The sequence below is a fragment of the Cricetulus griseus genome, chromosome 2 (genome assembly GCF_003668045.3).
Source record: "Cricetulus griseus strain 17A/GY chromosome 2, alternate assembly CriGri-PICRH-1.0, whole genome shotgun sequence".
Classification (NCBI taxonomy): domain Eukaryota; kingdom Metazoa; phylum Chordata; class Mammalia; order Rodentia; family Cricetidae; genus Cricetulus; species Cricetulus griseus.
Genome location: NC_048595.1, coordinates 289,450,756 through 289,465,383, shown reverse-complemented (window position 1 = coordinate 289,465,383; position 14,628 = coordinate 289,450,756). Strand labels below are relative to the sequence as shown.

Sequence of the window (14,628 nt, the reverse complement as noted above, 5' to 3'; positions counted from 1 at the left end):
CGCCCCCCCCCCATACACAGCCCCCTGGAGTTAGCCACTGGGAGATCAGCTATTGCACAAAACTGCGCAAAACAAAAATAAATAAATAAATTCCTAGGAAGTTCTATTTTGAGAACTAAGAAATAATGCAACAGTTGCCATTTTTGGAAAGGTCAGCAAGTACCAGGCAGTGTGGAAGTATCATCTGTTGCTGGCATCACTGCCACTTCACTTGAAGGCGGCTTTGCTCAGATGTCTCAGAGATTAAGCGTGGAAAGAGTCAGTGGCCTCAGTCAGGCATATGGATGGAGGTGAGCAGCAGATCTATGGGCCTCAGCGTGCCTCCTCCTCCTCATTCTCTGGCAGATGGAGATGCGGGATAACGAAGGACCTGACCCTCTGAGAGCAGCTGCTGTGAAGACTGCCTTACTTTGCTCAGCACCATGTTTGAATATCAAGTTTATTTTAGTCTCTTCAGTCTCATTGTATTTTAAATTAAGTTTGATTATATTTTCCATGCAGCACATTTGATAGTGACATGAGATAGCTGGTACAAGTACAGTTAAGTAAAATGACTTCGAGAATAATACAGAGGGCCATGAGTAGCTAGAATTCATTTTAGAGAGTGGGGCTGATAATTTATTTTAAGCAGCAATGCAGGTACTACACAAACAGTCTTCTTTGGGCCTAGTTGGATTTTTGTCAGGATGTTATTTGAATATAAAATAGACAACTAAATGTTTCCGCTTTCCCCTTGGTTGGGCATTGAAAAACCCAGTCAAGATGACTTTTGGATTAGTTTTGTGACTTTTAAAATAACTCTGAAATGTCACACTTTGTGGGTTTTGTTACTGCTTTCTTCTCCTTGGGATCATATTTCTGATGTATCCTGCAGATGCGATTAGTCAGGGCTGGTGAGACAGTGTCTGTCAAGTGCTTGCCACAGAAGCCTGAGGACCTGAGTGTTACCTCAAGAACCCATGGAAAACACAGGCACAGTGGCCCACATGTAGTCCCAGCATTTGGCAGGCAGTGGTGAAGATGGTGGGATCCCTCAGGCTCCCTGGCGAGTCTTCTAGAATATTATTTTAACCAGGCAAGTTATGTTACATTTGCTTATGCTGCAGAATATTAATTTAACTGTGTAAAGGTGTGTTATGTTTGTTTGTGTCTGATGTGTGTTTAATTATGTAAAGATGGGTTGCATCTGTTTTATCTTGCCTGCCTAAGGCACCTGATTGATCTAATAAAAGCTGAATGACCAATAGCTAGGCAGAAAAAGGATAGGCAGAGCTGCCTTGCACAGACAATAAATAGGAGGAGAAATCTAGAGAGAGAAGAGAACAAACAACAGAAAGAGAGAATGAGAGACATACCTGGAGCCAAAAGCCAGGCAGTCATCAGCCAGACAGATAGCAAGATAGTAAGCAAAGTTTAGAAGCCCCGAGGCAAAAGGTAGACAAATAGAAAAAGGTTAAGTTAGAAAAGCTGGCTAGAATCCTGCAAGGCTAAGCATTCGAAACTATAAGTCTGTGTCATGATTTGGGAGCTGGTTGGTGGCCCCAAAGAAAAAGCCTGGTACAGGGGAGCCTAGCCAAATTGGTGAGCCCCAAACCAATGAGAGACCCTGTCTCACAAAACAAGGCAAACAGCTCCTGAGGAGCATGGGATGTTTACTTGTGGGTTCTACACATGTGCATACATGTGCACAAGCATCCACACGCAATACTAACAAACATGTAAAAAGACATGTGTTAACATGTCCTCAGGTGGGCATGGCACAAAGCCCTCATCTGTTGTCAGTGCCTCCATGGGAAAAGCCATCCAAATGTCTCCATAGGCAAGTTATAGCAGCAATTCCTATAGTCCTCTTGATGGTGATGAGAAAGAGAGCGGGGTTGGGGGGAGGGAAGGCAGGAGGGGGAGAGAAAGAGAGGACGGGGGTGGGGGGGCAATTTCCAAAAAGCAGCCAAGTGATTCTTTGTTAAGAGATGACATATACTTCCCATTACACTGAAGGGTTCCCACATACCTTTATTTCTCATATATGGCCACTCCACTTGAAGTCTTTTAATTTCTATCTTTCTATTGTAGAAAACAAGTATTTGGCAAACACATGCCATGTATCTGTTGAAGCAGTATGCAAGGGTCAATTAAAACATGTTTTCTAGATTTAAATTGAAGAAACAGAGGTCATGTATTTGAGAGAGGGTGACAGTGATTACATGGAAAGAGATTGGCGGGAGGAAAGAGAAGGGATTCTAATTTCAAAAAAGAAAATAACCATGCTTTCTAAAATCTGAATGAGACAAAGTTAAAGTTAAATCTGCTGTGGGATGGCATGGATTAACTGAGAATTGAAGGATGGCCTTACAGTAAGGTAAAAGAGAGCATCCTCCTTCCCCTGCCCTCTGTTTTCACTTTCACCTCCCCATGTACTTTGAGTGTTCAACCTGAATAAAATACATAGTTCCTTAGTTGTCATTAAAATTCTACGGATTTCCACTAGCGTGCCTCTAAAACTAAGCCTACAAGAAATGTTTGCAATTGTTCTTAAGGGTGAGTGGTGACCCCCTGAGTGGCTGGAGATCATTGTCTTGGTGACTAATTATGTAACATTGTGTCCTGATAGCCGCCCCCAGAAGCAATCAATGACTTACCAGGGGGCCTAAAGGATAGATTCATTGTGGCAAAATGGCTTGAAACAAAATCTGTAGAGAAAGGCAGAGCTCCATGGAAGCTGGCAGGAGCTGGTCATGCTTGCATTCCTGCCTAAGGCTTAGCAGAATTCTAGATTCCCTGGGGTGGGGGAGGAGATATTGGGTGAATCGTGTCTGTTGTCTGAGCTTTGCAAACCACCCACATCAGAGAGAGAAACACAGAAATGCTTCTCAGAATTCCAAGTTCCCGAATGCCAACAAACAGCTGCAGAAGCCTGGCTATGGTGATTCATGCCTCTAATCCCAACGCTTAGAAGGCAGAGGCAGGTGGATCTCTGTGAGTTCAAGACCAACCCGGTCTACAGAGTGAGTTCCAAGACAGCGAGAGCTACACAGTGAAACCTTGTCTCAAAAAAAAAAAAAAAAAAAAAAAAAAAAAAAAAAAAAAAAAAAAAAAGTTAACACTGAAAGCTCCAGGCCTGCTTTGCTTTCTTCCCACCTTGTCCAAGCTCAGCTGTGACTTGTAGACTAATGATCTAAGAGTTCAAATTCCAGGCTCCTTTGAAATCTAGGTCGCTTAGCTGCTATAGAATGACAGTGTCTTATAGGTGGAGCCCAGTCTTCTACGTGTTCTCTGTTTTCCTGTAGAATTGTGTGCATGTGGTGTATGCACACATGTCTGTGTGCATACATATGCGATGAGCTTGTGTCTGTGTGCTGTGGCACATGTTTTCATAGTGTGTGTGTGTGTGTGTGTGTGTGTGTGTGTCTGTGGTTTATGCACACATGTCTGTGTGCATACATATGCGATGAGCATGTGTCTGTGTGCTGTGGCACATGTTTTCATAGTGTGTGTGTGTGTGTGTGTGTGTGTGTGTGTGTGTGAATGTGGGTGAACATGTGTATATACATATGCTGGTGAAGAAAGCCAAGGCCAGGCTTGTGCAGGCCCTAGGCAGGGCCTCTAGCTCCATGTATACCTTCACATGTCCACTAGTTTCTGCTAGAAATTTTCTGAGTTGCTAAAGGCTGACTTCTGGCACTGAAATGGTCCTGCGGCTGGCCCGTGGTGACTGATTTACTTCCTGCAGTGTAAATGATGACTCTGCATCCATTGCTCCTTTGTCCAAATGTTCCCCCACCTGACACCAGGCCACTAGCTGTCAGATCACCTGTGCTGGAAGCACTGCCCACCCTCTGTACTTCCTGTCATACTTCTAGAAACACTGCCCCCGCCCCCGTATCTCCAGATGTCACCATTTGTGAAACCAGCACCCCCTCAGCCTTCTGTTGTCTGTGAGCTATCACTCCCCTGGGCCCCCATTCCATCTCTTGGGTCCTCAGTGTACTTCTTACCATGTGATTATTGGTTGGAAATACTCTCTCAGATCCTTGAAGGAGTTACTGGAACTTTAGAATTTTGTGTAGATTTTTGTCTTGAGGCAGGTAAGCTAGCCATTTTCTCAATATATTTTAGTATCTTCTGTTGATACTAAAATCCTGTGGCTGCAGCTTCCCTCTGCCCTCTCTCCTCTCCTTTGAATTAATTTTCAGCTCTCAGTGCTGTCTACTGAACATTTCCAGAAAAGCATCATCTCAAGTCTCATTGGTTTCATGTGTTAATACACAGCTAGATTCTAAGCTGATGTCAAGTGATACCATGGAGGAGACGTGTGTGTGTGTGTGTGTGTGTGTGTGTGTGTGTGTGTGTGTGTGTGGTAATCTCTAGGCATGCATTCAACACTTCCCCTTCCATGTAATCCCCATTTATATGTTCATTTACATGTTAGTATTTAAAATTGGAGTGAACCTAGGAAAAATCATTTCATTAAAATATGGGCACTGTTGTTTGTCAGTAATGAGGAATCCTCTACCAAGAGGTACATAGCTTGAGTTGGTTCTCCGTCATCATTTTCCTTTCCCAACCTCTTTAACATCTGCACTCCTGCTCTACCATGGATCTGAGAGTAAGAACTAGGAGTCAGTGTTACTGCACACTGTTTGGTGTAACTGCAGGTGGCTATGCAGCTCTCTGGTGATCTGGGTTGTCTCTGGCTGGTTAGTGCTGTATTCAAAACATCTGCAAATAAAATGTATTATGCTCTTTCTGGTCTGGGTACTTGGGGCCTAAAGAGCCTATTTTTTGCTGGATACTTTTAATAGAGTGAAGTTTACATTAATGCACGTGCGCGCGCGCACGCGCGCGCACACACACACACACACACACAAGTAAAACCTCTTAGGCTCAGATTGGGAAGTCCAAAAAAGTACACCAGAAGCAGAAAAACATGCATGCGGGAGGAGTCTGACACATGGTCAGGTAGCAGGACCTTGAGGTGCAAGCAGACACCCTAAAATTATATGGAGTCAGATTTTTTTTTTATCTTAAAATGTTTGTTCACCATTTTAACCACAAGCGAGCATGGGTGTTCCCTACCGAGGACAGGATGTGGGTACACAACCTTTCCAAGCACACATATGTTTTGTACCCTAAGCTTCATGTACACATTATATGGGACACGAGGCCTTGGGTGTTGTCAGGAGGTCATGTCTTCCTGTCACATGTGGCACTGTTCTGGGAACCAGACTTCTTGAAACACAAACAATCATAGAACAGGCAGAGACTTAATGTGCATGTTGCAGAGATGCTACCCAAAAAGAATCTATGAATCAGCACTGGTATTTTCAGTGTTCTTTACTAATCTAATTGAAGGACTCTTGGTGTTATTTAAAGTTTTGTTTGTTGGTTAGTAGAATAGCTTGTTCAGTGCCAGGCCCTTCTCTGTGTACTGGGATGCTGTGTGCCCAGGGCCAGGCCCCTCAGTCACTGGGATGCTGTGTGATATAGGTAGATCAGTTCTTCTCAAGCAGAACCCACATCCAGTGAGGGAACAGACACCCAGGTCATCAGTCATCGTGCCACTTGTTGATTAGTGATGCCTGCTATACAGTAAAGGAATGTGGGTAGACCAGCTGCTGCAGAGTGTTGTCCCAGCTTCTGTACAGCAACATTTCAATGTGGCCAGGGACTCAGAGGAACCTGTTTGAGCCAAATACCAATGAATTCCTGTGTATTATGAGGACACTTCTGACCCAGCAGATCCCACAAGAACATCTGGAAAGAGTCCCCACCATGTTTGTTAGCTACACCATATGGATCACTGTAGTACTCATCATTTCACTGTCATCCCAGGAGTCCAGTGGGAGCAAGTGCATTTGCATTTCCATTGTGAGAAAGGATATGATGATGGTTTTCATTTGTTTTGGTTTTGTTTTCCACAGGGTCCATCTTGCTGGGAAGATGTCTTAATTCCAAACCGGATGAGTGGCGTGTGCCAATCTCCAGACTGCCCTGGAACCAGAGCAGTAAGTGTCTGACTAAATTAATTATTTATGAATTTAGAGGACAACTGCGTTCCCAGTGTTTACTGGGAGATTAGGATAGATGCTGAAGGCGCCGGGTGACTTCTTCCAGCTAGTGATCCTGTGAGAAGTATGTTAGTGTCCAGATGTGCTAACCACATTCACCAAAACTCTCCCCGTGTTCCTACCTTCAGTGTCACATCTCTAGGAGCAGCTGCTTCTGGTGGTGATGTGTAAAGGCAAAGGGGAAGCTTGGAGCGGGAGGGGTGGTCTTCCACCGGGATGAGCACACCAGCTGGTTGTCCAGTGCCAAATGTGCAGCTTGAAAATATACACTCAAGTAACACTATAAGGGCAGGGCAGGCTATATTTAGGAATATTTATGTATGTACATATAGGTGTGTGCAATGCAGTAACAATTAGGGAGCACAGAGGCCATGTATTTGGGGGAGCGTGGGGAGGGATGAATGGGAAGAGAGGAAAGGGAAGGGGAAATATTGTCATTATAATCTCAAAAACAAAAAGAAATAAAAAGAAACCATTTTTCTCTACTATTAAACCATAGCAACCAATAGAGATGTCTGTGCCCACAAAGGGTATAGGGAGTGTGGGGAGATGGCTCAGTTGGTAAAGTGCTTGCTATGAAGCTGAGTTCAGTCCCAGGCACTCTTGTAGAAGGGTAGGTACCTTGCCTGGCATGTGTCTGTGACGTAGCACAGTGAGGGCGAACGCAGGTGAGTCTAGCTGAATCGGTAGTCTATGGGTTCAGTGAGACCTTATTTCAAAAACTGAAGTGGATAGTTATTGGAGGATGACATCCAGGTTAATTGCACATGTACCTATTCTCGGGCATGCCTACATACATGAACATTATCACACACACACACACACACACACACACACACACACAGGTTGAGAGCTCACTTCCTAATACTGCCCTCACCTCAGATGCCATTTGCAAGCCCCATGTTTCTCCTGAGATGCAAATTTAGGTTCCTGCAGCCTCTTCCACTGGATTTGATTGTTCAGGGAAACCTTACTCCCCAGAGACCGCCAGCCACAACCTGCTTGTTAACATACAACAGCACTTAACCACCTGTTGGGAAGCAAGGACAAGGCTCAAGTGTCTATTTCAAACATCACCGTTGAAATGTGCTCATTTAATAGCCTTACAATGACATTCAGAGGTGATTAAAGTCAAAGAAGATCCAGTTCTGAGGCTAGCAAAAGAAAACTGAGACAGAATGCCAGTCTTTCTCCCAGTGCCTGTAGTTCATGTTTGGTTCATCTCTGAAATGATGGGAAGTTAGAAAACTTATCATTGCAGATGGGATCTATGACTGAATTTGCTATTCTCTGTTGTATGTGATGTTTCCTTTTTCACAACACACACTTCACATGGAGGAGATGCTTCTCAGGGACCTCGATCTCTTAACTGATGTTTATTGTTGTTGTCTTCATGCTTATCATTTATATATTGTAGTACTTTCAATCTCAAAAACCACAGGCCAGTCCTGCTCTGGCTCCATGCATTTCTGGAGCTGTAAGCACTGTCTGACATGGCGCCAACACAAATGTCGGTGTTAGTTCACAGACTGTCACAGCCAGTTGGCAGTTCACATCTTCTCCAAGGAACAAAGTCTGTCAACAGTAACAGGTACAATGTTTGAGCTGAGTCATTAGATGGGCCTGTTCTCACCAGGCTGCCAGGTGATCACAAGAACCCCGAGAGCAGGGAGCAGTTGCAAGCAATCATTCTCCATCACACTGGGGCTGGGGACCACAGACAGACTCTTTATGAATGCAGATGCCAAAGGAAGAAATCTTAAGAAAATAATGAGCTACATATCAATCACAAATGTCAAATAATGATACAGCCTTGTGAGTTTCCCACTGGTGTAAAATCAAAGCCTATTGTTTCATAGAGCAGAATTCTTAATTATAATTATATGCATGTATATGAACATGTATATTTATACTATACATAACAATAGATGTGATTATGTTGGGCCTAAAAAGGCCAGGACACAAAGCCTAGTGGAACGTCCTGAGCCTGGCTAGAGTTTGGCGACCTGTCTTTGGCCTATCACTTCTGCATAGGAAGACTCAGTAAAACTGCCTCTGCCCAGCTACTGCTAGCATTTTTGAAATATTATTACCCCATCCTGAGGTCCCCACCCACTTCCTCAACCCTATATAAGTACCTGCCTGATGCAATAAAGAGAGACCCTCCTTTGACCCGTCCCCTGACTCAGTGTGGTTCTCTCCAGTAACTATGATGGAGGTCTGGGTCATCGACTCTCTCCATCCTGCTCAGCCCCAGAAAGAGACCTGCTGAACCGGCCCTTCCCCAGCCCTACCTGCCAGAAGACCCAGCATGATTATATATAATTGTCACATGTATGTGTATTGATATATGTATGAGCAACAGATAGAAGGATAAACAGGAGACAGAAAGATGGTTGATATATATGTATATAATCTATATAAAATATATAATCTTTATCCCTGTTGTATATGACATATTGGACTCTAAATATTTAAAATTCACAAAAGCAAAAAGAGCAGAGTTTCTGATATATTCTTAATTAGTATTTATATATTTAAATATAGTTTAGATCATTTTCAGTAGCATCAAGGTTTAACCTTAGTTATCAAAATAATTAATGTGGGGACTGATGAGATGGCTTGGCTGGTAAAATGCTTATGCTGCAAACAGAAGGATCTAAGCTTGGTCCCCAGAATGCACATTTTAAAAAGCCAGGTGCAGTGTCACATACTTGAATGGCCAGTGCCAGTGAGGCTGAGGAAGGTGGACTTCTAAGGCTCTCTGGCCAGCTAGCCACCTATGTGGTGAATTGTAATTATAGTGAGAAGCCCTGTCATGAAGCAAAAAATATGGACAGTATCTGAGGTAGGACACTGAAATCCACATGTCCTCTGAATCCACATGTGCGCACACACACACAGAAACCAGCACATAAAATGCAGTTACCCTAACTCGCTTCAGACAGGGCACTCTGAAATGGTTCAGGTGCACAGGCTGTTCTTTCATGAAGGAGCATGGCATTCATTCTAAAACACACCTTAGCTTTTCCTAAATAATCAGCATACAGGGAATATGCTTGAGATTCAAAGGGGACACACTCAATTAGAAGTTTCTGCACCAGTGAAATTAATTCAAATTTGGATATGGCAGAAGACTTAGTATTTTCTATGCAAGCTTTCTTTTGTATTTTTCCTTCTTCAAAAGCCTTGGCAGCTGAGATTGTGTCCATACTAGTCTGTATGTTGGACAGCATGTGTTTATCTCATTTACACAGACATAGGCTAAGGAGAATCCAGAGGTCCTGGTGTCAAGGCATCCCAAGCCTCCTGAAGGCACGAAGTCTTAATATCAAACATTTCCCTGCCAAGACCATGGCCTCAGTGGTATGCCTGTGTACATGAGTCATTTCTCAGGCAGCTGGCAGGGTGTAGCCTCTCCCCTCACACCTGTCAGCTGAGCATCAGGGTTAGGGGTTGGGCATCTCTTCAGGTGAAATGAATTGTCTCTTCCAAGCAACAAATGACTAAGGTCATTATTGAGGTGTGTGTGTGTGTGTGTGTATGTGTGTGTGTGTGTGTGTGTGTGTGTGTGTGTGTGTGTGTGTGTATGTATGTATGTTTAACAGCAATTAATAGAAAAAGAGACTATGAATTAGAAAGAGAACAAGGAGGGATAGATGGGAGGCTTTGGAAGGAAAATGATGGTATTATACTCTCTAAAGAGGTAATTTAAAAGATTCTTGAAGGGATGTTAATCTCACTACTAGGAACCAAGAATATATATCAATTTATACAAAGCGATAGTTGCCTGAAAGTCTGTGTCAAATTACAGTTTCATTTGGATCATGTGATTTTGATAGGAGTTAAATTGTTTTAGGTCATACTCTTTTTTTCTTATCAAAAAGTTGAGGATCCCTAAAAATACTTATGAGATTTATGTCACATGATATATGATACTTAAAACCATCCCATGACCATAATCAACAATTATCAAACTTGACATTAAAGTTGTTAATCTTAGTTCATTTGCAACTTATTTCTCTCCCCCCCCACACACACCATTGGGCTCAGTCTATGTGCTGGAGTGCTGGTTTGAGGAAAAGTGAATATTCCAAGTCAGTGTCTCTGATTTCATCTTTTTGGGAAATGTCAACACAAAATGCAAAAGAAGTAAGAGTTTCCTAATGCTGAGCAATTTTGATTTATAAGTCACTTTTATATTTCCTTTCCAAAAGTGTGCCACTCATGTTTCAGAGGATCACACTGCTGTCCTCTGGAGAACCTGAGATCACCAGGCCGCTTTCATTGTTGGTTTCAGACTTCAGTAGAAAGTGAAGTGATGAGACAGCGACTTTATCTTATACCAACTATATATTCTTATTTTTCTAGGATCTAACAGTAATGAAAAAGCTAGGTTTTGTTTTTTTTTTGGGGGGGGGAAGGTATAGGTTTTCCAGTGATCCTTGAGAATGTTACAAATGGTAGTCTGAATTCCTGTAACACATGAGCTGCGGGCATAGTATCTCACTGTGGAGGGACCTCATTAACCCAAATATATGCTCACACATTAGTGTGGGTGTCTTCCCAGGGCCTCAGCACCATCAGGGGACAGTGGGTAACCTGTATGTGGAGGGGGCAAATGAGAGGAGAGGCAAATGAGGAATGGCCTCATTCACTCCCCTTTCGTTCTGCCCGGTGGTTCCACAGAAGACAAATGCTCGCTCTGCCCTTACACGGCTCTCCTCAGTCATATTTTCTTAATTCTAAATAAAATTGAATTGTGAAAGCTTTGAAGTCAAACTCAGATTATGATTGAATGGTGTCTGAGCATGACAAAAATGTTCTTTGTTGTCTGACATGCTATTTGGGTGACAAACTAGAAACTTCTAAGGGCATTTTTCAAAAACCAATCAAGTATTCAAACCCAAGGACAGCTTATGCCTAGCCAAGTTTTGAGTGCTTGATAAGAAAGTTTGCTGCTCTTTTCTGAGTTGCTGAGTTATTTTTGTTATGATGGAAGTAGCTAACATTTAGCAAATTTCAATAAACACCAAATTTTTGTTGATATATGAAAATGTACTAATCTAATAAGTATTGTATTTAATGTAATTTTATTTTTGGAAATGCCATAAATAGATACAATTCATTTTGATCATTATCACTCCCCACTTTCTCCATTTAACTCAAGAGGTGCAAGAGAAATTCAGGTACTTTTAAGAGCCTACTTTTGTGAGGGTCTAGGCCTTGACTTCACACAACTCAGCTTTTCTTTTTCTGTGACACAACCCATCTTTTTCATCGGAGCTATTTTATAATGTGACAGTAAAGAAAATCAACAGGCATCTTCTCTATGGAGCCTTAAAGATTCTTGGTGTGAGGAGGTCTAATCTTTAGGAGACCAGGCACCAGGGGACCTCTGTAGCAAGTCCCTCCATGTGCGTCATGGGCATGATGGACTTAGCTCATCCTGCCTTTGCATGGATGAGGAGTTCACTTGCATCAGCATCCAAACAATGTGTTGACTCCACAATGTAATCACTGGGAAAACAACTCTCCGCTGCTCATTCCAGGAATAACACAGTCCATGTGAACCCCGAGTTGTTAATTCTTGGTGTCATAGGAGTCTCAGCTCTGTATTTTATGTTCTACTTTGGATACTGTAGTTTGAGTACTAAAACTCAGAGACTGATACTGGGGTTCAAGCTGAAGGTCAGCTAAGCAAAGCAGCCAGCCACTAGCTCTTACCTCTACCCCAGACTGAATGGGTGATCCAGCTAGATCCATGAACCATCAGACGGCAGTCCTAGACTGCAGTCTCTCCTCAATGCGGCTGGAGAATAAATCTTCACATGAAGCCCTTTGCCTTTTCCTTTTATAACTCTCAATTTCTGGGATTAAAGGCATGTGATCCCAAGTGCTGAGATAACCATTGTGTGAGCTCTTTCTCTTTAAGACAGGACCAAGTTCATGTAGCTCAGTGTGGCCTTGAACTAACAGAGATCCATCTGCTTGTTTCTTGAATCCTGGGATTAAAGGTGTCTGCCACCACTGCCTGGCTTTACGGCTAGCAAGTATGGCTGCTGGGATTAAATGTGTGTATCGCCATTGCCTGGCTCTATGGCTTATGGCTAGCTTTGCTTTCTGTACCCTCCGGTAAGCTTTAAGAACTCATAAATAATGTATCACCACAGTATACAATAGAAACAATGTTATCCATACTACCACTGTTGTGCTTCTCTTCTGTTGGGGTTTCTATTGTGAAAAAACAACCATGACCAAATAGAGCCTGGGGAGAAAAATAGTTCATTTCATCTTACACTTCCACATAACAGTCTGTCAGTGAGGGAATTCAGGCCAGGAACTCAAGGCAGGAACTGAAGCAGAGGCCACAGAGGAGTTCTGCTAATGGGCTCACTTCTGCTGGCTTTCTCAGCTTATTTTCTTTTCAGCCTCAAGACCACCTGCCCAAGGGTGGCACCATCTACAATGGGCTAGGCCCTCCTACATTAATCATCAGTTGAGAAAATGTCCCGCAGACTTCCCTACTGCACAATTTTATGGAGGTATTTTCTCAATTAAGATTCCTTTCTCTCAGATGACCTTACCTTGTGTCAAGATGACATAACACTAGCCAGCACAATATTTAAATGTGAGAGCTTTTAAATTATCCATTAATTCCAGATGTTTCAAATTTTTCTATTAATGATTCTAAAGCCAGACATGTCAGTGGGGGGAAGAAAGGCACAACCTGATTATATCTTAGACAACAGAGAATTAGCAAAGATTAATCAGTGAAAGGTATGCCTCTAAGTCAGTAGGTTTTAGATAGGGAAGATATGTTTATCTACCAGAAAGGTGGCAGAAAAATACTTTCAAAATAATTATGATTGGAATTCTGAGAGCTGGAGGGAAGGCAGATCACATGTCCCTGTAAACAGACTGAACACCTCAGAGGGGGTATCGGATTAGGCCTAAGTGAGAATACCAGGGATTAGGGAAGGGAGGTCACTCTGAGATCCCCTCAATGCACAGACACAGGAGGCTAATAGAGTGAGAAGAACAGAAGGAAGATGTGAGTGTAATTGGGCAGGGGAAAGAGTCCCTGCTGCAGAGCTGGAAAATGGTCCTCTTGACCCTCCAAGCGGATGATTGATGGCTGGAGGAGGCCCACACTCCATCACTCCTTGATGGCAGTCATTAAGGAACCCTCATCTCTCTTGCTCCAGTCAAACTAGCTCTCAAAAAGTTATCAGGGCTCTGAGTAAATTTGTTTTTAAATATATATTTGTTTTCTTTACTTAAAGCCAGTTTTCCAAACTGAAGATTTAAAATGGGAAGTGTGATTATATGGATGAGCAAATTTGAATAGATTTTATGTGTTTGTGGCCCACTCACACATGGACAACAGGTCGATTTCTAATGGCTCTTGAGATCCTCACAGCCTCTGAGCTCTTTGGAGCAGACAATGGCCATGACCTTGATGCTTACAGTTTGGGGAAAGAAACCCCGAAGTGATCTTTTCAGGAGTTTTTTGTTTTGTTTTGTTTTGTTTTGTTTTTTGTCATTTTTCTTTGTTTGTTTGTTTGTTTGTTTCCATGAGGATAAAAATTTTGCTTAAATATTGAAACAAGAAAAGTGTGATCTGTAAAATCTGAGTCTTCCCATGGAAAGAAATACAGCTACCACCCACAGAACCTTTAATTATCAGTGACCATGCTCCCTCCAGCAGCCAAGACTCTGGTCATGCAGAGGAGGGAGAAGATTGAGTGGGCAAGATTAAGTGTCTTTTCTGTGCCAGGCTGAGGATGGAAATGGGAATTTCACACACTTCTCTCCTAGCTGAGAGGAATCAGATGTCTAGACAAAAGATGATCGTGCTCTGTGTCACCTAAGTGTTGGTGAAGCCGAGCATGAAGGACTTCTCCGTGTGGACAGAGCAGAAGTCAGCACAGTAGTGTAGCCCAAGGACCAGGGAAGCAGAAAATGGTGGTGCTTCTAGTGTTGAGAGGAGGGGACATCCCTTAACAAGCAACCAAAGACATGTCCCAGGGGAGGTGGGACTGGAGCTTGAATAAGGAATTTCTACTGAGATGGGTGGTCAAGAAGAGCACATTCTTCATACACACAAACTGAGGCTGATAGGGCTGGAAAATTCAGACTCATTTGGTGCCTGGATTTCCACTGGCCACTGCTGTCTGGTGGAAAACCAAGGCTGTGTGCTGTGCTGCAGTGCTGCACTGTGCTGATGAAGCCCACGTCAAGAGGGTGAAAGGCACAGGCTGTTAAGAAAACAAGATGGGAGAGAAGGCAGCCCACACTGTGCTATGCTGTCCCACTAGGACTGACCAGCGGAAGAGGGGTCTGGGCAATAGGTAGGAATTTGGCTAAAGCTGCAGACAGAGACAGCAGCCCTGGGTGTGACTGGGAAATGCTCAGTGCAATTCCTGCCTTGAGTGTCTGTCTCTTTTGTCTCCTCCTCTTAGTGTGGAGGCTTTCACTAACAGATTTTTTATATTTATTTATTTTTGTCATGGAATCTCACCCCATTTAAGTTTGGATAATTTCAAAGGCAGAGCAA

The 14,628-nt window shown here is 43.0% G+C and overlaps 1 protein-coding gene across 4 annotated transcripts in view; it reads left to right on the top strand.

The window, feature by feature from the left end:
• Prkn (parkin RBR E3 ubiquitin protein ligase) overlaps nt 1-14,628 on the top strand; it is a 1,098,850-nt gene that overhangs the window by 531,061 nt on the left and 553,161 nt on the right. For all 4 annotated transcript variants that reach the window (XM_027401104.2, XM_027401103.2, XM_027401105.2 and 1 more), the window contains one exon: nt 5,922-6,005. In XM_027401104.2, the coding sequence (XP_027256905.1) occupies nt 5,922-6,005 (84 nt within the window). The remainder of the gene's footprint in view (nt 1-5,921; nt 6,006-14,628) is intronic.